The sequence below is a fragment of the Meriones unguiculatus genome, chromosome 1 (genome assembly GCF_030254825.1).
Source record: "Meriones unguiculatus strain TT.TT164.6M chromosome 1, Bangor_MerUng_6.1, whole genome shotgun sequence".
In the NCBI taxonomy this organism is placed as follows: Eukaryota; Metazoa; Chordata; class Mammalia; order Rodentia; family Muridae; genus Meriones; species Meriones unguiculatus.
In genome coordinates, this window is record NC_083349.1 from 143,295,587 (window position 1) to 143,320,196 (window position 24,610).

The following is a 24,610-nucleotide window of genomic DNA, read 5'->3' on the forward strand; positions in this document are numbered from 1 at the left end:
AAACTCAGAGGGACCCGCAGGCTCTCCAAGGGCGTATTGGCAGAGCATCTGAGAAGCCTCCAGACTCCTCAGCCCCTCAGATGACGAGGACCTTGTGGGTTTCCAGACTGAAGCCCTTCAGAGGCTTCTCCAAATGAGACTTTTGGAAGAGTCCCTGATTGAGACCAGAATACAGAGGAATTGCAGCAAGTGACCCAAGGAAGACTGTCTGGACATCTGCGTTGGTTTCAGAGTGAGCAAGGGAATTTTGACTGTAAGCTCAGGCAAACCTTCTCCTGACCTCAGCCCTTCCACCTGTGTCTGCTTCCGATGACTTTAGGTTCTAGGGCCTGGGCAGCTAGCAGGGCTAGTCACAGTTCCAGGAAATACAGTTTGGCCTACTCCTGGGGTACCTGGTTGGTAGCTCGAAGGGCTGGTATTGAGGTGCTGTTCGGGGAGGGGGTAGGACTGAAGGAGGGAGGAGATGGCAGCCCGACCAGTTTGGAGAGGTTGTTGCCCGCCAGGCAGCATGGGTACTCCTGTGTGCAAGGCAGGACGTCGGGTGAAGGCTCAGTGTGCCTTCCAACACCAGGGTGCGCTGCTTTCTCTGGCCCTTCCTTCCACCTTTTCATCTCTAGGATGTCAGGACTGGGAAAGGCTTGGCTCAGGGTTTCAGCAGGCCTGAGCGTTACTAGCTTAGCTGGGAGAGAGAAGGGAGGAGTCAAAGCACACAGACCCTGAGGCCCTCTTTCAAGCTCCTTATCCCACAAACTCAGCTTGAATGGCTTGCTTCTTCCAGTGTCGATTCCCTCTGCTTCCCTGACTCTTGGCTGCTACGGGTTCTTACCCTCCCAGCTAAGATTCCCCCAGCTTTTCTTCCTTTTCTCCCTGTGACTCGGTAGGGTGATCTTGTGCCAGGGACATCCCATACCCAGCCCTCCATGGCTTCTTCCTCGTGTTAGGGGTGGGGACTGACTCTAGAACTGTGGAGGGCGCGGCTCTCAAAACTGGCTCCCAGCCCAGGAGGCTGCAATAGCTGGAGTGGCCCTGCCCCTGGCCTCCCCTCCCTTCCCCCAGGTATAAGAGCTGAGCTCAGGTGAGCTGGCTCCTCCATCCTGTCTCTGCAGCTGCCAGCAGGTAAGAGAGCCCAGCACGCCGTCAATCTAGACAGGCCCACTTCTTGCCCACATCCTACAGGAGGTGGGAAGAATGTAGCTGGGATGAGGCCCAGGGGGAGTCCCTCTGAGTGGGTTGGCTTGGGGGCTGTAGCCTTAGCTCCTGGAGTTTGGGCAGAGGCTGTGTCTGTGTAGAGCAGACTCCAAGCCCTTTGGTAAAGATATATGTTGGGTGGAGCAAAAATGACCACGAGAAAAAGAATGATGAGCTCGCCCCTCATCTCAGGCCTCCCCCTCTCTAGGCAGATCATGATCCATCAGCTCCTGTGGGGCAGGCTATAGGACAGACGACAGACTTCACTCACAGAAGGACCAGTGTACCAGGCAACATGGGACAGTGTCGGTCAGCCAATGCTGAGGTGGGCCCATTCATCTGGCCTGTCTTTCTGTTCTCACACTCTTTCCTTCTGTCAGAGGGTTCATTCCCCCACTCACTCTACTCTTTACCTAGGCCTTGTCCTGTAGGTACTGCCAGCCAGCCCCAAATCCCCTCCCTCATGCCTACATAGGCTGATGATGCAAATAGATTTCTTCTGGAAATAGGAGTTCTGGGCACATGCCAGGGCCTGCCCTGCCTGGGATCGGGGGTGGTGGGGCTTGCCTAATCTGTGGCTTAGGGCAGAGGCCATTGTGGCCTAGATGTTGGGTTAGGGGAGAGGAGTGGGGCAGAATTCTGGGTTCTAGAATGTCTTGTAGTTGCTTTCTACCCTGTTGATTTTCCAAGGCTTCTGAGAAAGGTTTTGTAGGGTGGGTGGGCCGGCCTTCCTGACATGTGTTGTGTCTATATTCAGGATGCCCAAGAATTCAGTGATGTAGAGAGGGCCATTGAGACCCTCATCAAGAACTTCCATCAGTACTCTGTGGAGGGTGGAAGGGAAACACTGACCCCTGCTGAACTCCGAGACCTGGTTACCCAGCAGCTACCGCACCTCATGCCGGTAATGGAGGGGTGGACCCCACCCCATACCAACCCCTGACTTTCCAAGCTAGTGCCCCAAGACCCCACCCATGCTGGCCCTGGGAACCTCCTTCCATTCCCCCTTGCCAATACCTAGTAGGCTCCTCTCCTGTTGCTTGCCGCTGGCCAGGGTGGGGCAGGAAGATCTGGAAGGGCTGCCTTGCTGAGCTGTGATGTCTTTCCTGTCCTCAGAGCAACTGTGGGCTAGAAGAGAAGATTGCCAACTTGGGCAACTGCAATGACTCGAAACTGGAGTTTGGAAGCTTCTGGGAGCTGATTGGAGAAGCAGCCAAGAGTGTGAAGATGGAGGGTCCTGTGGCTCGAAGCTGAGGGTCTCTTCTTGGAACTTGTTGGGATATTGGGGGTAGGGGATTTTAGAGGCCCTGAGCCTGGAAATAAAACTTCTCTCCACCCGCACCACCCTCTTCCCCAGCCTGTACCTCTCTGCAACATTCAGGCTCAGGACAGCTTTCCCTGGGGGCTCTGAGCAGCTTGTGGGTCCAGAAGTCCTCATCTCAGTGGAGCTCAGGGGGTGGGTTGGGACTGGAGAGGCTGTGCAGGGACCCTGGCAGGGTAAGGGCCAAACGATCTGGTAATAGGGGAAGGGTAGAAAGGAACTGGGCTACGGGAAGTGATTGAAGAGTGGGGCTGGGGCTCTGGCTGGATATTTGGTCCTGTAAAGCATGTCTGAGAATCTATGCCTTCTAATCTTGTCCAACCTAAACTGTAGCTGTCTTCTCTGTACTATTCTTGCTGCTCCCAGCTCTGCCCCATCCTCCTTCCAGGGTCTGTCCCTGAGTAGGGGCAGGGGAAATAGGAGCAGAGCTGCAAAAGAGGCTGAGGAGGGTGTGACTTCATGACTTTGGGGTGAGAGGACCAGCTAGGTGCTTGGGCATTCATGGATGATAGTTATTTTATATCATTTGATTAATAAAAATATTGGAAAAAGTAAAATTTGTCTTGATTCTTTGTCCCTCATCTTTGCCCATTATTCAGATTCCAGGGATGAGGGGTGCTTTGGAGCAAACGGTGGGTGGGAAATATGAGGATAGAGTGGTTGGCAGTGGGAAAGACCAGGTACTTCTTTCCATGGACTGGGTTGAGGGTCATCCTGCCCTAAAAGCTAGGGAAAGTCTGCCTCAGAGAGAGACAGGCTCCTCCATGCCAAGACTGGCCCTCTGATAGGAGATGAAAGCATGCATGTTTACCCGGGGGAAGGAACGAACCACGTGTCCCTGTGTCAAGGGAAACAGGTACTGAGAAACAGGTTGAGTAGCTGAGTTTGAATCCTGACTCTGCCGCCCACAGCTGTGAGCTCTGGGCATTCTCTTACAGCATGCTCCCTCACTGGCATGGTGGACAGTCCTCTTCTCGCAGGAGACTGTGACCCATCCCATGGAGCACTTAGCAGAGAATCTGACACAGCGAGTGCCTCATGGAGGCTGAATCTTGGGTGGGATGTGGCTGCTCTTGGGTATGGTGGAAGGGAAGGTTTTTATTGCAGATATGAGGGAGAGAGTAGCCAGGGGCATTTGGAAGATCCAGATGAAACATGGTCAGCAGAATAGACTGGGCCATGAGAGGAGAGAGAGAGGGAGGGAGAGAGAGGTAAGAGAGGACCAAGAGAGAGCAAGAGGACCAAGAAGAGCCAAGCGAGCATGTGGCCAAATGGCCTAGCTATACAAGAACCAGAAGCTGGGGGAAGGGAAGGGAAGCTCAGGGGCTGGAGAGGCTTAGAGTAGGGTGGTGGTGGTGAAAAGTCCTGAGAGGACCTAGGACTCTATAACAGGTATTTGTGATGCTGAGAGAGCCTGGCTTGGGTAAGCTAAATAGGTACCACAGCTAGCCATTTGTCTAGGGTTTTCTTTGGGATCTGACATCACAGCCTTTTTGTTGATGATAAGGGGTGACATAATTTCTTCCGTAACAGCTTCTGAGCAGAAATTGGGGCATCCTTGTCAAGGGTCCAAGAAGGCTGAAATGTTGGTCGAAGGCTGGGGAATGTCTGTTTTGCTCACTGCCCATGTTCTGAGGAACCACCTGGGACTAGTGAAGAGCAGGCCAATCGGGAGCAGTCCAGGACGCAGGTTCTAAGGAACAGCTGGAGCTGGCACATTGCAGGCTGTTTCGGAGCAGTTTGCACTCTTCAGCTGAGACAGATAGATACCAGGGGAAGACGGTAAAATTAAGGAGCTCAGAGAAAAATCTTCATTTTGGCCGAACTTTTGAAACTTCTAAGGCTGTGGTTCTGGTAGTTGCACGGGGAAATGGGGAGTCAGAGGATGGAGAGAGAGCCCAACCTCAGGAGTAGGCAGGTGAGGAAACTGAAGCTGTTGATTAACAGGAGCGCTTATCTGGAGTCTGTTTGGCCTGTGAGAGGTAAATCCAAGTCTCAGGACTCCCCAAAGCTTACAAGAAACGTATAGATGTAGATATATTAGCATTATCAGTCTTTGTGATCATACTGAAATCCACATTGTAGAAAAAGCAGTTGATGCATGCCTCGAGTCATAGTAAAAGCTGGGGACTCCCAAACAATAGTTCTGGGTTAAAAGCATGAACACTCTGTCCTCTATCCAGAAAATTGTATGTGTAAAGATTGGGCAGATGTTTTTAGCACAATGAGAAGCACTTTAAGTCTATACTTAGAAAAGAACCAAAGGAAATTTAAAATCTTGACCTTGTGACTATGGTAATAGTAGTCAGCGCTTATCAAGAGCTAGATGCTGGGCGCGGTGGCGCACGCCTATGATCCCAGCACTCAGGGAGGCAGAGGCAGGCAGATCTCTGTGAGTTCGAAGCCAGCCTGTGAGTCCAGGACAGCCATGGCTACACAGAGAAACCTGTCTTGAAAAACCAAAAACAAAACAAAAAACCCAACAGCCAACCAACAAACAAAACAAAGAAAACAATAAAACCCCCAACTATATCAAAACTGATTAATTAAAACTTGGAACTTTTGAATTTTTTTTTTAAAGACAAGGTTTCTCTGTGTAGCCTTGGCTGTCCTGGAAGTAGCTCTGCAGAACAGGGTGGCATCAAATTAACAGATCCTCCTGACTCTGTCGGGAACATGCTCCAGGACTGTCTGGACTGAAGTCTTAATTTATTTATTTTTAATTTTTTATTTAACTTTTATTAATTACACTTTATTCATTTTATATCCCCCATAAGCCCCTCCCACCTCCCCTCCCGGTCCCACCCTCCCCCCCTGAAGTCTTAATTTATTAATAGCACAGAGAGGGAAAGAAACCTGAAACATTTCTCACTTTTCACATATCTTAAATCACTTTCTTATACTTTTACAAATTGCATTAATACACCTTAAAACCCCTTCTTAGACCCTCACAAGTTACTTAAGCTTTCACATTCCCAGACCTTTACAAGTTGCATTTACATACCTCAGATTACTTTCTTAGCTCCCTACAACTTTCATCAACCTTAAACCTTTTCCTTCCATCCAGTCATTTACCAGGAGACACAGGTGGTTGGTTGGTTACTGAAAGCAGTCATTGCAAAACAAGTTCCTTTAAATAAAGGAATAGTTTAAAAGTTACATTGAAACCTGTTTTGTGAGTTTATCTTTTTCAGCTTTAAGCCTGCCAGTAAGGTATCTGAGTCTGTGTGTGTCTGCCTTTCTCAGCAGATGTAGTAGCTTTAGAAACAAGGTCCTCCTAATTTTACTTCTCCCGTGGAAGGACTAGCTGCAGTGGCCAGAAAAGGGTTGCTTTGCTGCTGCTGTTAATGTCAAGCTTGCGCATCACCTTCTCTGGAGACCTTGTGTCACTTCCGGGAGTTTGCAGTTCTGTCTATCATGGGAAGCTTTTTCCATTAAATATTTTAACTGCCGTGTTCATCAGATCTCTGAGTTTGAGGAGCATCATCTATTAAGCATACCTTATTTAAACAACCTTTTTGTTTTTAGTTACTTGCTTTAGGCTTAACTTTGAAAAAACGTATACAAGTAAATAAGGCTTGTCCCTGTAAATAAATTACATTGTACTTAGCATGACTATACATATAGCTCTGAGCACATTAAAGAATTTGATCAGTAAGGGTGGCTGACCTTTAACTTGCATGTCTTAATTATCTTTAACAGTTAACAAGTTAGTCTCTTTAAAAATATTTATTTTTATTTTATGTACGATAGTGTTTTGCCTGCATGTATGTCTGTCCGTATGAGAGTAGTTGTGAGCTGCCATGTGGGTGCTGGGAATTGAACCTGGGTAGCCTGGAAGGGCAGACAGTGTTGCTAACCACTGAGCTATCTCTCCAGCCCAAGGTTGAAGTGTACTTTTCATCTACTTTATTTGGGTTTCGTATACCTCTTCCTCCATTTCAATCCCCCAACACTAGATAGGAGAGAAAGAAGGCTAGAGGGGAAAGGGGGCATAGACTTTTTTAGACTTAGATTTTTGGGGCAATTCCAATCTTCCTATTCAGCATACCCAGCACTCCAGCCAACCAGCAAACCAGTGAGAGACCACAGAATTAAAAACCAGGTTTTGGGGTACTGAACTAAAGAGTTTAAAACATCAGGCCTGATGGAATTGTCCCAAAAATCTAAGTTTAAAACATCAGGCCAGTTGACCTTGCTGCTTCTAGGCAGATCCAGCTAACTGTAGAAAGAGCTGACCTTGCTGCTCATTAGAGATATTGTCAGGAAACCGGCCCGAATGGCCCCCAACTTGGTCCAACTCGTACCTTTGCTCCTGAAAATAGCACAGACTACTCAAGGCCAGCCATCCCCGCCCCCTCCTGCCACACACACAAACAAGAGAGAGAGAACAAAGAAAGCAGGAACTGTTCATGGTCCTGTCACTTTCCCATAGTGAACAGTTTTGAAATGTGGCCTCCCCTTTTTCTGTTTAAACAATAGAAGCTTTCCAGGCCAGAATCCCCTGCTTTGGGCTCACTGGGAGAGACTGGGACCTAGAAATCACCCACAATCCATAGCTTGGGACTCTCTGCTGGATACCAATGCCTTGGTGTCTGTGAGTCCAGCTTGAGCTGTGAATAAAGATCCTCATGTGTTTTGCAACAGACTCAACTCCTGGTGGTCTTTTGGGGCTCTCACGAATTGGGCATAACACCAGCAAACAGCAAACAGCAAACAGCAAACAGCAAACAGCAAACAGCAAACAGCAAACAGCAAACAGCAAACAGCAAACAGCAAACAGCAAACAGCAAACAGCAGCAATAGGACCAACCAGCAGCAGCCTGCTCCTCCTCAGACTCCTTTTCCTCCCAGTGCTCTGGCATTTATGTCCTCTCAGAGTCTTTAGAATTGAACTAACTGCAGCTGGCAAAGACCATGCCCCTCTCTGAGCTCACACGAGGCATTCATAGTTAACAGCTGTGGACAAACTAAAAGCAGCCCCATATCCCACACTTGGGATTAAGACAAAAACATATTTACATAACATAAATGAATTTTTAAAGAGACCAAAACTTCCACTCTACAAGTTAGTACCTTTTATAAGATCAGTACCTTTTATAAATTTTACAAATTTATCCTTGTTAAGTCTGAGCCTTAAAAATTGAAGTTGAAGATTTAACTGAAGATCTTCTAGCATCAATATAAAACTTTAAACAATAAATAAAGCCCACAGAGAGACTGGGAACTTTACAAAACCATAAATACAGTCCACAGAGTGATTGAGAACCTTATTTTCTTGAACTTTTTATGGTGAATGATTACAGAATATCACTCAGTTTGTCCAAGTAGCTAAAGCTTAGCAAAGACAAAAAGGCTAGACATATATCTTTAAGTCAATTATTGTTAACCTGAGTAGACCATAGGAATTTATAAACTTTATTTATCAAATATATATTATCTATCAAACATGTTGTTTATTATTTAAATGCTCTAGAAGCCTGATGTTAAACAAAGACATGAGTGGTTAGTCATACTTCTCTGAGTAGATGTTTATAATCTTCGGAATTTATCATCATACAAAAATTCATCCTAGTTCAAGATATTTTGGAGACTTGCTGTTGCCTCCTTAGTCTAAGAAGGAGTTATAATGATAAGCAGAGGGCTCAGTAGGACTAAGAAGTTTTATGATAGTTGCCTTAGTTGGTTTATATCATATAGTCATATAGATGATGGTGAAATTACATTGCATGTATATTCTTTTAACCTTAGTAAAGATGGCTGCCAGCTGCAAGTTGGTTGCTATTTAAAAACACCCATTTTTCTAGTAGATCTATTTTTTTAAAACAAGAGTTGAATTCAAGTTACATATACAGTATATTCTAAACAAGAATTGAATCATATATATATATATAAAATGTTATAGCAAATTAAGATTACCTATGTATATATTTTTAACTGTAAGCCTTTTGTTATAAGCTTTAAGTTAAATTTTGTTACAGATTAAAAAAAAAACTTTGTATTGATTCTTTGTGAATTTCACTTCGTGCACCCCAGTCTCACTCATCTCCCTGTCCCTTCATATTCGTCCTTTACCATCACAACCTCTTTCTCCAAAACAACAAAACAATCTATCTTTTCATGAAGCTGTAGTGTCACAGTGAATCACACAGTATTGTTACAGATTTCTTTTATTTTTATTTTTTTAAAGGATTTATGTATTTATTATTTATACAGCATCCTGCTTGCATGTGTGTGTGTGCGCCAGAAGAGGGCACCAGATTTCACTATAGATGGTTGTGAGCCACCTTGTGGTTGCTGGGAATTGAATTTAGGACCTCTGGAAGTGCTCTTAACCTCTGAGCCACTTCCCCAGCCCGTTGCAGATTTCTTAACTATATCCAAATGGACTTGCAAATTCTTAGACAGTTTACAGCAGTTGTAACAGAATTTTTTAGAGAGCAGAGAAATAGTGGAGGTAAAGACTTTTTAAGAGTGAACAGTGGAAAAACCTTAGTGATAAGAGACTTTCGGAAAAGTATGGCAGAGAAAGTTTAGATTAAGAGATTTTGGGACCTTGTGTTTGTGGAGTGACAGAGCTTGTTACTGTATGAGAGAATCTGAAAACTGAGTATGCCAATTTTTAGCTGTTGAGTGAGCTGTACTGAGGCCAAGCTGTTTTCAGTAAGAAGGGAGGTTTTAATGAAATCTGAGTTTTAGAAAGAAGAAATAAAGGGTCATATATGACCCAGGAGGGTGTAAGAAAGCTAGAGGCCCAGAAGGGCATAAGGAAACAGTGAGAGCTGGGTGCAGGTGTAATTCCAGCACTCAGGAGGCAGAGGTAAGCTGATCTCTGAGTTCCAAGCCAGCCTGGTCTATAAAGTGAGCCCAGGACAGCCAGGGCTCCACAGAGAAAACCTGTCTGGAAAAAACAAAACAAATCAAAACAAAATCAAAGAAAAGAAAAGAAAGGAAGGAAGCAGTGGGATTTCCAGGAAAGAGCTGAGGGACGGGAGGGACTGTTAAGCCCGGAGAGTCGACTGGAGGAAACTCTCAGAGGCTGTATAGATGCAAATGCAAGAGGTTTATTAGGGCCAATGCGCACACTTTGGGGTCACTCTGGAAGTCAGCAAAGAGTGGTGACCAGACACAAAACCCTAGGGTTTTTAAGGGAGGAGGTGCGGAGAAGTTCAGGGGTAGAAGTCCTGGCTATTCATAATTGGATGAGCGGCTAGAGTAGTTGACTTTTTAAAGTAACTGGTTGGTTTTCAGGTCTGGTCAATCCTGAACCAGACATATGGGGAATATCTGATCTTTAAGTCACTTACCGAATATCCTGCTAGTGTAGATGTGGCTGCAGTTAAAGGTGGGAGGGCAATTAGCTTTATCCTGTGTCTTCTCTGAGGAACGAGCCTGCGGGTTTTTGGTCAAAGGTCGGGGGCAGTTCAGGAGAAGAATTGAGGCCATCTGGGTTAATTGCTAGGCAATATTATCTCTTAAGCATAGATCTGGTCATTCTTTGCTGAGTGGAGGTCTTTGCTTGCTCACTTCCTTATCTCTGCCCCAGCAGATGACGAGTCCGAGTAGGTTCCATTCCTCTGTTCTCTGGAAAAGTACCATGGGGCTTTAATTAACACTAATTAACACGGGCCTGAAATTTGAAAATATAGGTTACAAAGTTAGTCTGATTCTTTCAGGACAAGTGTTGAAAATAGGAACTCTGCCTACAGGAGGACTCCAATATCATAGAGGCCCAGGAGGCTTGAATGAAGGTTGCCATTAGATTGTAGCTCCTAGAGGGAGGCTAGGAAGGTCCAGGAAGACACTTATAACAAAGGGAGTGCAGGTTTTCTCCTCTGTCACAGTGTCAAGAATTTCAACCCGGGGAATCTGCAAGTGAACTGAGGGTCTTGTCGGAGAGAAATGTTCCAAATCACAGAGAAGGCATCTCCTTCCAAGTGATAGGCCCCGGCAGAGGGGCTTCCTGGTACACTAGTGGCTTTTGTAGTAATAGTAGACAAAGCAGGCAGCCCTGAGGTGACGCTTACCCAGCAGAGGGGAGGTGCACTGGAGAGACTTTGGGGAAAGGAAGGGTTCCAACAGAGGGAGAGGACAAACCATCTTAGCAGAGAGATGCCTATGCGGTGGCTGCCCTGGAGGGTGTAACAGGCTCCAGGAGCCAGAAAACCACAGTAGATGAGGAGCCAGGTACAGGGAAGAAACGGCTGAAGAGGCAGACTCTAGAATTTGGAGTCAAGTTTGGCGGGAGGCAGAAGCCAGTGGAAACGAACTATCTGTACAGCCTCTAGAAGAGTCTCTTCGGGAGTGTGGTTCTGTTAAGAGAAAGGCTGAGCCCCTTGGAAGGAGGTGCATACATAGGCCTCCTGGGTTTCGGGTTTTGAGCGCCAGTGAATGAAAATGAGGATGCGACTGCTCCTAGGTATGGTTGAGGGGAAGGGTGTTATTGTAAACATGAAAGTTTAGCCAGAAGCATCCGAAAGGGTCCAGACTGAACAGGGCAGCAGAATAGACCAGGCCACTAGAGAAGACGGAGAAGGAGATTGCGAGCTAAAGAGAGGGCAGGAGAGGTGAACAGGAGCCAAGAATGTAGGACCAAGACAAAGAGAACCAAGAAACTGTGACCAAAATGGCTGGGTTATATAGGAAGGGCAGGGAAGCCCAGGGGCTGGAGAGCTTTAGGGTAGGGGTTGGGGGTGAGAGGAGCCGGGACTCTGTAACAGGGGCTGAGAGAGCCTGGCATGCACTTTGATAAGTTAACAGGCATCTCAGCCATTTGTCAAGGTGTGAGGGTGGGTGGGAGAGTGTTCTTTGGCACCTGACAGACGTCATCCTGGGAGTGAGCCAAAGGGCCCTCTGTGAGGAGCTGAAGCTGGCTAGTTCCCTCAGGTATCTGCGGAAAAAGTGTGTACAGGGTTAGGTGTCTGCTGTGCAGGAGGGTCTGAGGAATGGATCGCTGAGCTTAGGGTGGCTGAAGTGTAGAGGGGAGAGCAGGCAGAGCTCTTACGTTTGCCCTCTTGCTCGAGCCAACAGAAATCCCGCATTAGACTCTTTAATCCCGAGAGCAGGGAAGTCCTGTGGTCAGGAAATCTAACTTGTCTTTGGTGGGGGTTGCCCCGAAACCTGGCTCTCGGTGACCTGGTGAGAAGGGCAGCTGATGAGCCTTCCCTTTCTTTCCTCTGCCTTGTTGGATTCTTCTTAGAGCAGGTGGGGTTAGGAGGGTGGGGTTGGAGGAGTGCCAGCTCCTACCACTCCCTCTAGGGCGAGGGTAGAGGGGTGTTAAAGAAAAAGGTGTATATCCCTTTAACAAGGGCCCAACCCCAGGGCCAAGAGTTCAGTCACTACCTTCCCACAGCCAGCTCAGCCAGGGAAGGCAGGGAGGGAGTGGGACAGATTCTGGGAGTGCAGTGGGGAGGAGTCCTGGCTCGGCTGAGCAGGAGCTGCTTGCTTGCCAGAGCCCAGGCCTCAGAGCCCTGCTGGAGGAGGTGGACACAGAGGAGGCAGGTGAGCACCCCTGAGGCTACTGGGGGAGTCCTGAGGCTGCTGGGGGAACCCTGAAGCCTTGTGGGGGCAATCAGAAGAGTCAAGGAAGGGAGCCTGAGGAGAGGTGCCTGCCAGACAGGGCGGGAAGACTTGGTAATCATGAACTCTCCCCAAAGGCAAGTTATGGAATGAGGAGCCCGGTGGCTTTGTGAAACCTAGAGAGGAGTAGACAGGGTAGCAAGACCCCCTCCCTAGCCAAGCAGCTGACCTGGCTCATCTCCAGGGGCTGGGACTTTGGGCAGAACATTCCCTGGCCTTGCCCACAGCTGCTGTGCCCTCTCTAAATGGAACAGGGCAGTGAGTTTGTCCATGTGGGTGTTAGGGACGACAGACTCTAGACACAGGCCTCACTGGGCTATGATTTCTGTGACCTGGGAGAGATAATGGGGTCCAGGAGGAACTGGATAGGGCCCCCAAACCCAAGAAGCCAGGAAGGGGAGGCAGGGCTGAGGTGGCTTCTCCTCCACCGGTTGCAGGCCTCATTTGCTCTGAGTGGTGTTTCTTGGGAGGGGCCTGGGGAAGCCTGGGCGATCCCCTTGGCGGGGAAGGGAAAGAGGAGTGGAGCTTCACTCTGGCAGCTTTACTACTCCAAGACCTAGGCAGGTCCCAGCTTGACTGTCTTTGCCTGGCAGAGCCACCTGTGCTGTAGGAGTGTTTGCCTGCCCATCCCAGAGGTGGGGGCAAGGACTGGGGTGATGCTAAGGTGGGCTCAGCCTCTACCCAGAAAAGAAGCCCTATGAATGTTGGAGAGGCCTGGGGTAGAGGGGTGTGTGTGTGTGTGTGTGTGTGTGTGTGTTGCCCATTTACAACTTTACGAGGTGGGGAAAGAAATTCAAAGGACTTCTTGCTTCAGCAGAAGCTGGCTGAAGATAAATGGGGTACCCAGGCAGATCAGGGCTGGCAGAGTTCATGTATGCTGAGATGTGGGTGGGATGTCATCCGTCCTGTGAGGGTGCAGAGGTCGGAGCACCTCTCTGAACCATTAGCCTCCGACGCTGAGACTAAGAGATCGAGGGAGCAGAGGACCAGGCAGGGAGGCTGGAGAGATTCAGTCTTGCAACTTAAGAGAATAGCCCAGTTCAGTTATTTTACAGGCCCTGCACATTGAGAGCAGTTGAGAGGAATGAGCCAATTGAGAACGGAATGGCTGAGTAAATGACAGTGTGAATTATTGCTGAGCCGATAAGTGAATGAATGAAAGTGAGGAAATGAGGCCGTTGGTGAGCATGGAAACAAACAAATGGAGAAATAAGAAAATTTGAGGTAGATGAGAGGTACACAGAGAACGCCAGAGTTAAACCTGAAAATCTTGTAGGCTTTGTGGAGGACCCTGAGGAGGAGAGATGAGTAGGGACACATTCAACATTTGGAAATAACTAACCTTGGAGGGTATGATGGACATTCAGACTGAGGGGGACTGAGGGATGGTGGTGAGCAGGCCCTCAGAAAGGAGTGGGGACCAGACTTGGGGGTGGGAGGGTGGGGCTGGGGTGGCTGAGATCCAGGTCCACAGTCAGGGCAATTTGGGCTTTTGGAAAAGTCAGCAAGCCAAGCTCAGGTGGGCGGAGGGAAGGAGAGAGCCTCCTGGTTGCTCAATGATGAATCAGTCCTGGAGACTAAAAGAATATGGGGGAAGGGTGGGGCCCAAGGTGAATGGCCCCCTTAGGGGTGAGCCCTTTGAAGTGATTCCCCATTTCTGTTCTTTTGGAAGGCTTCAGTGTGTATCGGTATCCCATGTCCTCATAATCCCCAACTCTCATTCCAATACTTGGCTGTGAAGAAGCTACTCCTTGGATGGGTCTGCCTAGGAGGGGAACAGTACCATTTCCCTCCCTGCCTCCATGCCTGGAGGTCCTGAGGCCTGACTGGTGGAAGGATGGGGCAGCTGCAGGAACAGGTGGCTGTGAAATAGGTGAGGCAGCTGAGCCTGTCTTCTGCCCCCCGAGGGGAGGGCGGAGGAGAGTAATGACGCCTGACTGCCCCACTCTGGTACTCTGCCTTCAGAAAAGGCTCCAGAAACACACTTGTCCAGATGCTTATCTCAGAGTTGTCCATCCTATAAGAACTGGGGAGGAGGCAGATCCCTGGGAAAGTCAGGACACCGAAGCTGCATCTCTGGTTGGCCCAGTGTTCCTGGGACAGGTGGCTGCATCATCTATTGGGTGTTTCTCTGTCAATTGTTTGCTTGGCTGCTGCAAGAAGCCAGGTAGGGCTTGGGCATAGTACTAAGGGCAAGGGGAAGCTCCCTTGCTGGAGGGAAGGGAGGGAGCAGAGGGAGAGCCGGACTAGCCTTTGCGGAGAGCAGCAGAAGCACTGTATCCCAATCACCTACTCTTACCTGCTCTTCTGTTTGACTGTTTCCTGCAGAACTTACTTGGAACATCTCTGGGATGGTAAGGGGTAGGAGTGGGATCTCCAATTCTCTTCTTGCTCTCAAGGCTTGTCTGGGAGAGAGCTGAGTACAAGCCTTCCTGATCCTGAGGCATGTTCCAAGAATTTCCAGGAAGCCTGGCCATGGGCCACCTTCACCCCACCCCAGGGCAGCAGGGCAGACAGATCATGGGTTGATAGAAAGCCTTTTTATTCCTTATTTGTGTATGTTAGAGTTTTCCTGAATGTCTTTCCAACATTAAACCACACTGTTACACCTTTAACAAACAGTATGGAAGAATATAGCTTCCTGGCACTGTTTGTCACCCTTCCAGCCACAGACCAGTGGTCAGAAGGGTAAGGAGGAGAGAATTTCCCGTCAGAGATGCCCCATCCTGACCCTCTCCCTCTCAACTCCCTTCCTTCCTGCATCCTGGCCTACTTCCTCCTGTCCTGGTCATTCCTCAAGAAAAAGGTGCCTGAAAGTGTAGAAAGGTGGTCAGGGGCCTTGGGCACCTGGCATTAGGGCTGGACAGAGGTGGGATGTTTGAGCATCACTTTTGAGCAGAGAACTGGGCCAGACACGATACAGAGATTAAAAGGAGGGTACTTATATATTCAGGATTAACGGGTCTGCCCTCCAGTTTACAAATTCTGCTATTTGGATCAGAAAATAGCAGCTGAATGTAGGAAACACGATGTGGCTTCATAGATGGAGGGATAAGAGCCCGAGATTAACCAAACCATCTAACAGCCCCCAGCTGGTGTTGACGTGGTGAAGACAGACATGGCTGTGGGATTCCAGAAACAGTGTAGAGATGACCGAGGTCAAGGCAAGTTTTCCTGCAGGCACAGTTTGGGGAGGGCTAGAGTGACAGGCAGGCGCCAGCTGAGAGGAGCATGCAGGGTGATGGGCATGGGAGAAGACATGACTACACAAAGGGTAGAAGGCAGGTGGGAAGGACAGGAGGCATGCTGGGGCCTGGCAGAGGAGGCGGCCTGTTTGATGCAGACTGCGGTGCACGGCCTGCCCAGTGGCTGTGTCCTTCTGTGTCCACCTCCCCTTCCTGGGACCAGCTGGGGGAGGACAACAGGAGTTCATTCTTGTGCTTGAGGGTGGGAGGGGAGTTTAATTTGCCAGGCTGATTTGGAGGGGCTCTGGACATGGGCGGTAACTCACAGAGTGGATCCGCCTGCTCCCCTCATATCCTGTTATTCAGAAGGCTGTATCCGCTTGGAGTGTGAGTGGCCTTTTGTTCTGGAGTGACAGGGCGATGTATGTGGCCTCTGTCAGGCAGCTGCTGCATCCAGAGGCCCAGAGTCTGTCTCCAGCTGGAGCAGAACTGGGCCAGGATCTCCCTTAGGTAATGGGGTGAAGGGTGTCATTGGGCCATGATGGATACTTAGGAATGATTATGGGGAGGAGAGGCTGACAGGGTGTGGCCAGGAGGGGAGACACACAAAGTTTGGTCATGTGGAGCCAGGCTTCGCTTTTTCCCAGAGATGGGCAGTGGTGGCTTGAGCCCCTGAACTCGCTACCCTCACAGCCTGTGCAAGGGGTTGAGGTGGACTGAGGTTCCTACTCCTGCTTTGTTGCCTAGGCTGGGGTCTCAGTCAGTCCTTGGGATGGAAGAGAAAAGCCTCTGCTTCCTCTGTCTTGATTCTTCCCAGTTATGGTTGCCCTAAAACAGTGTGTGTGTAATGTGTGTGTGTATGTGTGTACTTTGGGGGGGGCAGTTACCTGCCTCCTTTCTCCGCAGGAGCCTCCTGCTCTTAAAGGGCTCTGACAGGCAGCAGGGCTGCCTGGGGCAGGGGAAGGACCTGGAGAACCTGTCTTGGCAGTTGGCAGTCTGGCTGGGGAGCACCTGGATTAGAGGAGCCACATAGCTCTCCTTCCAGGGCCACCCCCACACTCAGTTTGCTATCCCGCGCCTGCTCCCCTTCCTTCTCTGGAAGACAAGCAGGCTGGGGATGCTGGGGGCGTGTGGGGATGTCTCCCATCTTGTCTGTCTGGCCCCTAGGCCCAGAGCGGTGCTGAGGCGGTGAGATGGCTGAGTGCTACACGGAGCTGGAGAAGGCAGTGGTCGTTCTGGTGGAGAACTTCTACAAATACGTATCCAAGCACAGCCTGGTCAAGAACAAGATCAGCAAGAGCAGCTTCCGCAAGATGCTCCAGAGAGAGCTGAACCACATGCTGACGGTACCCTGCTGCCCCCCGCCCTGTGTGCTCCTCTTCTCACAGTCCTCTCAGTCACCCTCCCTGTGCTCTGCTAGCCTGGCCATGGAGGTGTGTTTGTGACTTGGCAGTGCCTGTCACATCCGATTCTGGGGCTCTGCCTAGGGTCTTGTCTGGGTCACCCCCAAGCTTTACTGACTCCAGTTCTCCTGCAGGACACAGGGAACCGAAAGGCAGCTGACAAGCTCATCCAGAACCTGGATGCCAACCATGACGGGCGCATCTGTTTTGATGAATACTGGACCATGATAGGTGGCATCACCAGCCCCATGGCCAACCTCATCCGCCAGCAGGAGTGCCAGCAGGAGCAGCAGGGCAGCAGCTAGAGGCCCCTCTCAGGCCCCTTTTCATGTCCTGACTATGTCCTGCCAGTATCCTTCCCACGCTTTTTGTTGACTCTTCCCTTCCTCCTCCAGACCTGCTTTCACCCTTGCTGACAGCACAAGGAGTGGGGGCCATCAAGGCCTCTTTATGAGTGTCTCATTGCGGTAGCGCTTTCCTGAGCATTCAGTCCCGGGAGCCTGCAGGCCCTGAGGGTCTCCTTTGTGAAATATCGATGCTGTTTGGGGACCCCCAGAGTGACTTCATTTTTTGAGTCTGTGTACTCTTGCAGTGTGGGATGTTCCTGTCTGATTACTGCCTGATTCTGGGTCTGTCCTGGCCTCTAGAGCTCAGGGTGCTGCTGGAGGTTTCCCAGCCCCTGGCTGTGGCGGCTGTGGAAGTGATTGTAACCATTATTATCCTCTTCTCTTCCCCCCAACCTCTTAGCTGGGTGGAGAGGCGTTCCCAGGGGCTCCTGTCCAGCTGTCTCTGTCTGGAAATGACCTACCCTGGGTTGAGCCTCCTCTCTGCTCTGTCACTGGAATAAATGCTGGATTTAGAGTTTGTAACTCTTGGCTGCTCCCTTTGTGATTTTTTTTTTTTTTTTTTTTTTTTTTTACTGTATCATACTTCCTGGGAATTTATGTCACCTTGGTGATCTTTGTCCTTGGACCCTTAGGCTCTAGAGAATCTCATAAGAAAAGTTCATATGAAACAAAGCAAGGGGGGGGAAAATCCAGAAGTTAATCTGGGCTTGGTGGCACACATGTGTAATTCAAAATCCAGGCTGCAGTATAAAAGTCTGAAGTTCAGGGCCAGCCAAGGGTACACAGCCCAGCATGCTGTTGTTTGCCAGCGATCACCAAACGCCCTCATAACCTATTCTCAGACTCAAATTCAACTTCTAGGTGCATAGCAGGTGTCATTTATTCCTTACCAGATTAAATAGAAGGGCCTATGACCCTCAGTCTTGAGCCATGAGGGCTTAAGTTCTCCCCAGAGGCTAATTCTAATGTGCAAAGATGTGGGATAGGGATGCAGGGAGTAAGGGAGGAGGGTTGTGGGAGGCCAGAGACAGAAAGGGAACCACAGTTTTCAGCTGCCGGGAACAATGCCAGCTTTTCCATCTCTTTCTGCTACTTCACTGAGGAGCCTCAGTAGGCACATGGCAGGAAGCCAGCCTGTGCCCACAATTTAAGATTTCCCCCAGAGAAGCATAGGTACACAGAGGTTTTTTTGTTTTGTTTTGTTTCTTTTAAAGACAGAATCTCACTATATAGACTTGGCTGGCCTAGATCTCACTATATAGACCAGGTTGGCCTTGAACTAAGAGATCCAAGTTTCTCTGCCTCCTAAGTACTAGGATTAAAGAGGTGTGCCACCACACCAGACCCCAGTGCAGACTCTTATTGGTGTGCATTTAAGAATTTTCAGCTTTCTAAAACTGGTGTAGCTCAGACAGGCTGGTGTCAAGGTCCTGCTGGCTTTTCTTTCCCACTACAGCATCCCAATAACGCTCTTTAAAAAAAATAAAAAAATAAAATCTTTATTTATGTATTTTATTTATTGTGGAAAATAGATTCTTCTTTCATACAATATATCCCAGTCACAGTTTTCCCTCTCTTCACTCCTCCTAGCTCTTCCCCACCTCCCCTCTCCACCAGTCCATCTCCTGTTAGAAAAGAGCAGACCTCCAAGAGACAATAACCAAACACAATAAACCAAAACATAGCAAGACAAAGCAAAAGCCCTCACACAGAGGCTGGACACAGCAGCCCAACAGAGGGAAGAGTCCCAAGAGCAGGCAGAAGAATCAGAGACTTACTTGTTCTTGAACTCAGGAGTTCCATAAAAATACCAAGCTAAAAGCTATAATATATACGTCGAGGACCTGGTGTAGATCCCCAAGTTCTCTGTCCTTGCCGCTTCAGTCTCTGTGAGCCCATCTGAGCCCTGCTTAGTTGATTCGGTGGGCCATGTTCTCCGGGTGTCCGCCATTCTGTCTGCCTCCTACCATCTCTCTGCCCTCACTTCCACAGGGTTCTCTGAGCTCTGAGGGAAGGGGCCTGATGAGGGTCTCCAGTTTAGACTCTCTCTCTGCATAATGGCTGGCTGTGGGTCTCTGCACCCACTCCTATCAGCTGCTGGAGGAGGTCTCTGTGATAACAACTGGACAAGGCAGTATGGACAAGGCATCTATGAGTCTGGCGGAATAGCATTAGAAATCCTCTCATTGATTTTCTTTCCAGATCAGTCATACTTGCTTCTACTCTAGGTCTCTGGGCTGTCCAGTCTCTGGTTCCTGGCCATCCAAGCAGTATCAGGCATGGGCTTCCTCTCGTGGAGTGGCCTCAAGCTAAATCAGACCCTGGTTGGCCACTCCCACGGGTTCTGTGCCACCGTTGGCCCAGCACATATTGCAAGCATGACACGTTTGCAGGTGAAAGTTTTTGTGGCTGGGTTGGTGTCCAGGTGTCTCTTTCAGTAACCTTCAGGGTACCTTCCCTCACCAAAGAGAGTAGAACGTAGGGGTGAAGGCTCCATGCAAGCACCAGTTCAACCTCTCCATGTCCAAAGAGCCCTGTGGATGCCACCCCAGCAGTTTGCAGAGAGAATCCCTTTGTCCTAGCCTCAGCCTGGGTTCGGAGTTCTCCATGGGACCCCTCAGCCAACAACTCAACTGAATGCAACCTAGTCCCTCCACTGGAAACCTTGCTGGCTACAAGAGCTGTCCAGGTGAGACTCTGTATCCTCCGTTACTGGAAGTCCTAGCTGGGGTCATCCTCGTAGATTCCATGAAGTTTCCACGGCACTGGGTTTCCACAGCACTCTCCAAATGCCCTCCAAGTCCAGCTGTCTCTCCCTGAACTCTGTCTCTATTCCATCTTCACTGACATTTGATCCCTCCTGCTCCTGTCTCCACCTGCCCCCTCCTGCCCCCACTTGTCCCCAGTCTACCCAAAAAAAAATCTATTCTATTTCCCCTTTCCCATCTTCTTCTAGGGAGATTCATGTGCCCCCCCCCCCCCAGAGCCATCCTTTTTACATAACTGCTGTGGGCCTACAGATTGTAGCTTGACTATCATTTACTTATAAGCAGCAATATCCACTTATAAGTGAATATACACCATATTTGTCTTTTGGGGTCTGGGTTACCTCACTCAGGATGATTTTCTCCAGTTCCACCATTTGCCTGCAAATTTTATGACGTCATCTTTTAAAATACCTGAGTAATACTACCTTGCGTAAATGTACATTTTCTTTATCCATTCTCTGTTGAGAGCTATTTAGGTTGTTTCTGGTTTCTGGCTGTTATAAATAAAGCTGCAATGAACATAGTTGAGCCTTTGTGGTGGGATGGAGTGTCCTTGGGGTATATTCCCAAGAGTGGTATAGACAGGTTCTGAGGTAGACCAATTTCCAATTTTCTGAAGAAAGAGCATACTGATTTTCATAGCGGCTGGACAAATTTGCACTCCCACCAGCAATGGAGGAGTGTTTTCCTTGCTTTGTGTCCCCAATAGTGTGAGCTGTCCCTTGTGTTGTTGATCTTAGCCATTCTGTCAGGTATATGATGGAATCTCAAAGCGGTTCTGATTTGCATTCCCCTGACGACTAATGATGTCGGACACTTCTTTGCTTCTCAGCCGTCTGAGAATTCTGTCTAGATCTGTATCCCACTTTAAAACTGGATTATTTGGTTGATTTGATATCTATTTTCTTGAGTTCTTTATATATTTTGGATATGGAGTTGGTAAAAATCTTTTCCCATTCTGTAGCCTGCCGCTTTGTCTGGGTGACGGTGTTCTTTGCCTAACGGAAGCTTTTCAGTCCCATGAGGTCCATTTATTAACTGTTGCTCTTAATGCCTACACTATTGGTGTGATGTTCGGAAAGTTGTCTCCTGTGCCAAGACATTCAAGGCCATTTCTCACTTTTTTTCCCCCATCAGGTTCAGTGCATCTGGTTTTATGTTGAGGTCTTTGATCTGCTTGAACTTGAGTTTTGTGCAGGGTGATAAATATGGATTTGTTTTCTTTCTTCTATATGCAGATATCCAGTTTGGTCAATACTATTTGTTGAAAATGAAAAAGTTGTCTTTTTTCCAGTGTTTGTTTCTGGCTTCTTTATATAAAAAAACAGGTGTTCACATATGTGTGGATTAAACTAGGTCTTAAATTCACTTCCATGATCAACATGTTTCTATGCCAACACCATGGGGTTTGTATTACTATTGCTCGGTAGTACAGCTTGAGGTCAGAGATCGTGATACCTCCAGCAGTTTGTTTGCTTGTTTAAGATTGTTTTAACTATCCTGGTTTCTCTTTTATTTTTCCATATGAAGATGAGAATTGTCCTTTCAAGGTGTGTAAAGAATTGTGTTGGGGGCTGGAGAGATGGCTCAGTGATTAAGAGCACTGGTTGCTTTTCAAAGGACCCGGGTTCCATTCCCAGCACCCACATGGCAGCTCACAACTGCCTGAACCTCCAGGTCCAGGGATCTGGACACTGCATACACTGCATGCGCGTGTTGCAGACATACCTGCAGGCAAAACACCCATGCACACAGTGGATACGAATTGTGTTGAAATTTTGATGAAGATTGCTTTTGGTTAGATGGGCGTCTTTACTCTGTTAATCCTGCCAGTCTATGAGCATGGCAGATCTTTCCATCTTCTCATATCTTCTTTATTTTTTTTCCAAAGAGTTGAAAGTTTTGTCATACAAGACTTTCACTTTCTTGGTTAGTTACTCCAAGATATTTTGTATTATTTAAAGCTGTTATGAAAGGTGTTGTTTCCCTGATTTCTTTCTCAGTCCATTTATCACTTGTGTATAGGAAGGCTACTGATTTTTTTTGAGTTAATTTTGTATCCAACTACTTGGCTGAAGGTGTATATCAGCTTTAGGAGTTCTCTGGTGGAATTTTTGGGGTCACTTATGTATACTATCATATCATCTGCAAAGCAAATAACTATACTTTGACTTCTTCCTTTTCAATTTGTATCACCTTGATCTCCTTCAGTTGTCTTGTTACTCTAGCTAAAACTTCAGTACTATATTGAATAGACATGGAGAGGGTGGACAACCTTTGTCCCGAGTTTAGTGAAATTGCTTTGAGTTTCTCTTCATTTAATTTGATGTTGGCTGTAGGCTTGCTGTAAATTGCCTTTATTATGTTTAGGTATGTCTCTTGTATCCCTAATCTGTCCAGGAATTTTATCATTAAGGTGTTTTATTATGGGGTGTTGGATTTTTTCAAAAGCTTTTTCTATATCTGATGAGATGATCATGTAGATTTTCCCCCATATATGGTGAATTACATTTTCTAATTTTTTATATTGAACCAGTGCTGAATTTCTGGGGATGAAGCCTACTTGGTCATTGTGAATGATCTTTTTGATGTGTTCTTGGATTTGGTTTGCAAGTATTTTATTGCACATTTTTTGCAACTATGTTCATAAGGGAAATTGGTTTATGATTCTTTTTCTTTGTTGTGTTCTTATGTAGTTTGGCCATTGGGGTAACTGTGGCCTCATAAAATGAATTGGTCAATGTGGAAATTTTGGTTTATAATATGTAAACATGTTTTTGTTAAAATTCCAAGTTGGGAATTTTAGTTTGTCCACACCTGTCAAGTGTCTCTTGTGGAGGGTGATCTTTGCCAGGAGGAATTAGTTGCATTCTGAGGGCTTGCTGCTGGTTTGTCCTGCTGCTGCATTTGCTGTTTGCTGGTTACTTGGACTTTTGGATTTCTGGACAACTGATATTGATATTGCTCCCAAAAGAATCCCATGACCCTACCCAGCAGGGAGTAGCAGAGAGAAGTCCACTAACCTTCTTTCCTCCTACCCAGTGTTGGGGGCTTGGAAGGGAGGTAGAAGTGATTAAGAACCCTAAATAATGTAGGTTTGTTACAAAATCTAGGTAAACAGGTGGCGCCCAAATGGGCCTCAAAATAATGCCTTACAGGAGACAGTAGGGTATGGAGAGATAAATATACCATTTCAGGATCCAAGCGTAAGGTTTACTGCGGCTGCTACCGCTGGTTTTATTCCCACTTGACTCCCTGAGGGGCTTCTCTGGTTTTGTATCATTGCTGGCAATGCAACTAGAAAATTGGCTAGTAGAAGTTGGAAAGCAAAAGCGTCGTTGGTGACTAAGAGCCGGACTTTCCCACAATTGCCGCCCAGCCCTGCTCCGTGCACCTTCAGCGTCAGAGCGGGAGGCCGTATGGGCCAAAAAGATTAAAGGCAAAAGGCCTGTTTCAAGAAAACAGGTTAATCTTAAGCAAACTGAGCTGCCAGAGGAGCAGTACCCACCAAAAGTTTTAGATGCCAAAATGTTCAAGGCAGCCTCAGAGCTTAAAATGGCCGGTGCGTTAACTCAGAAATATGGTAGGTTCTGCCAGAGAAGGGAATGACTGTTTCTGGCAGCTCTAGGTTCTCTGCAAGAATGTCTGGGTATCTTCTGGCTGTTAGGAACCTAGCTTGAGGATCAACAGTAAAAAACAGTAAAAAGTATTAGTTGATCCATGGAAAGTCATCAGGTAATAAAAGAAAAGGATTTGGTTCCGTGATTATCTCCTTTTAAGAACGCAACAGCAAGTCTCATTTATATTAAAAGAAAAGATTTTTTTTTTTTTTTTTAACAGAAAGGGGGAAAATACTGTGTATGTAAAAGTGTTTTTGTTTTGGTCCCAGGTGTGGGATACGGGACTGACTCAGATGGTCTGCAGCAGCAGAATATCTGCTTCGAGGGGGATCTGAGAGGATCTGGTTGCCAGCTGCAGATAGTTAGAATCTTAATGCTATGAATTTTCTCCTTAGCACTAGAAAGAGAATAAACACCAGAGCCCAGAGAAAGGCAGGAGAAAGAACAAGGCTGCTTCTGTTTGCCCCTTGCTGCTCCTGGTTGCTATTGTGAGACAAGAAGGTGGAGAGCTCCTGAAATGAGGACTGGACTGGCTCCAAGGAACCCAACGACCCTGACCAGCAGGAAGCAGCAGAGAAAGAACTATGACCCCTCTCCCATTAACCCCTTCTCTCTCCTACCTGGTGTTGGGATGTTGGAAGGGATTGAAAAGATATAAGAAACATAAATGAAAGAGTTTTAAAACAACTAATGCCTACAGGTCAATGTTCCATTTGTATTTATTTCCCTTTGTGGAATATTTTGAGGAGTTAATTCTTTTTTGAAAGTCTGATAGAATTCTGTGTTAAAACTGTCTGGCCCTGCCCCCCCCCTTTTTTTTGGGGAAATACTTTTAATGACTGCTTCTATTTCACAGGGATTATAGGTCTATTTAATTGTTTATCTGATCTTGATTTAACTTTGGTAAGTGGTACCTATTAAAGTATCTATTCCCTGTAGATTTTCCAGTTTGGTGGAGTATAGGTTTTTAAACTGTCCTTATGATCCTCTGGATTTCCTTGGTGTCTGTTGTTATGTCCTCATTTTCATTTCAGATATTTATTAATTTGATATTCTCTCTGTGTCTTTTAGTTAGTTTGGTTAAGGGCTTGTCAATTCGTATTGATTTTCCCAAAGAATCAACTTCTTTTTTTTTTATTGATTCTTTGTATTGTTCTCTCTGTTTCTATTTTATTGATTTCAGCCCTCATTTTGATTAT

General features: G+C 47.4%; 2 protein-coding genes across 4 annotated transcripts; both read left to right on the forward strand.

The window, feature by feature from the left end:
• The first annotated feature begins 983 nt into the window (after positions 1-983).
• S100a14 (S100 calcium binding protein A14) lies at positions 984-3,066 on the forward strand. Of its 2 annotated transcripts, none has more exons than XM_021628647.2 (4): positions 984-1,116; positions 1,397-1,513; positions 1,946-2,092; positions 2,305-3,066. In XM_021628647.2, the coding sequence occupies exons 2-4, from the start codon at positions 1,484-1,486 to the stop codon at positions 2,440-2,442; spliced, it is 315 nt and encodes a 104-aa protein (XP_021484322.1). In that variant the 5' UTR covers positions 984-1,116; positions 1,397-1,483; the 3' UTR covers positions 2,443-3,066. The 2 variants fall into 2 exon arrangements, with proteins under 2 accessions (XP_021484322.1, XP_021484323.1); XM_021628648.2 differs by having other exon boundaries at positions 1,064-1,116; positions 1,381-1,513.
• Positions 3,067-11,862: 8,796 nt separating this feature from the next.
• On the forward strand, positions 11,863-17,545 carry S100a16 (S100 calcium binding protein A16). Of its 2 annotated transcripts, none has more exons than XM_021628643.2 (3): positions 11,863-12,010; positions 16,441-16,619; positions 16,811-17,545. In XM_021628643.2, the coding sequence occupies exons 2-3, from the start codon at positions 16,467-16,469 to the stop codon at positions 16,979-16,981; spliced, it is 324 nt and encodes a 107-aa protein (XP_021484318.1). In that variant the 5' UTR covers positions 11,863-12,010; positions 16,441-16,466; the 3' UTR covers positions 16,982-17,545. The 2 variants fall into 2 exon arrangements, with proteins under 2 accessions (XP_021484318.1, XP_021484319.1); XM_021628644.2 differs by lacking the exon at positions 11,863-12,010 and adding an exon at positions 15,628-15,783.
• Positions 17,546-24,610: the final 7,065 nt, after the last annotated feature.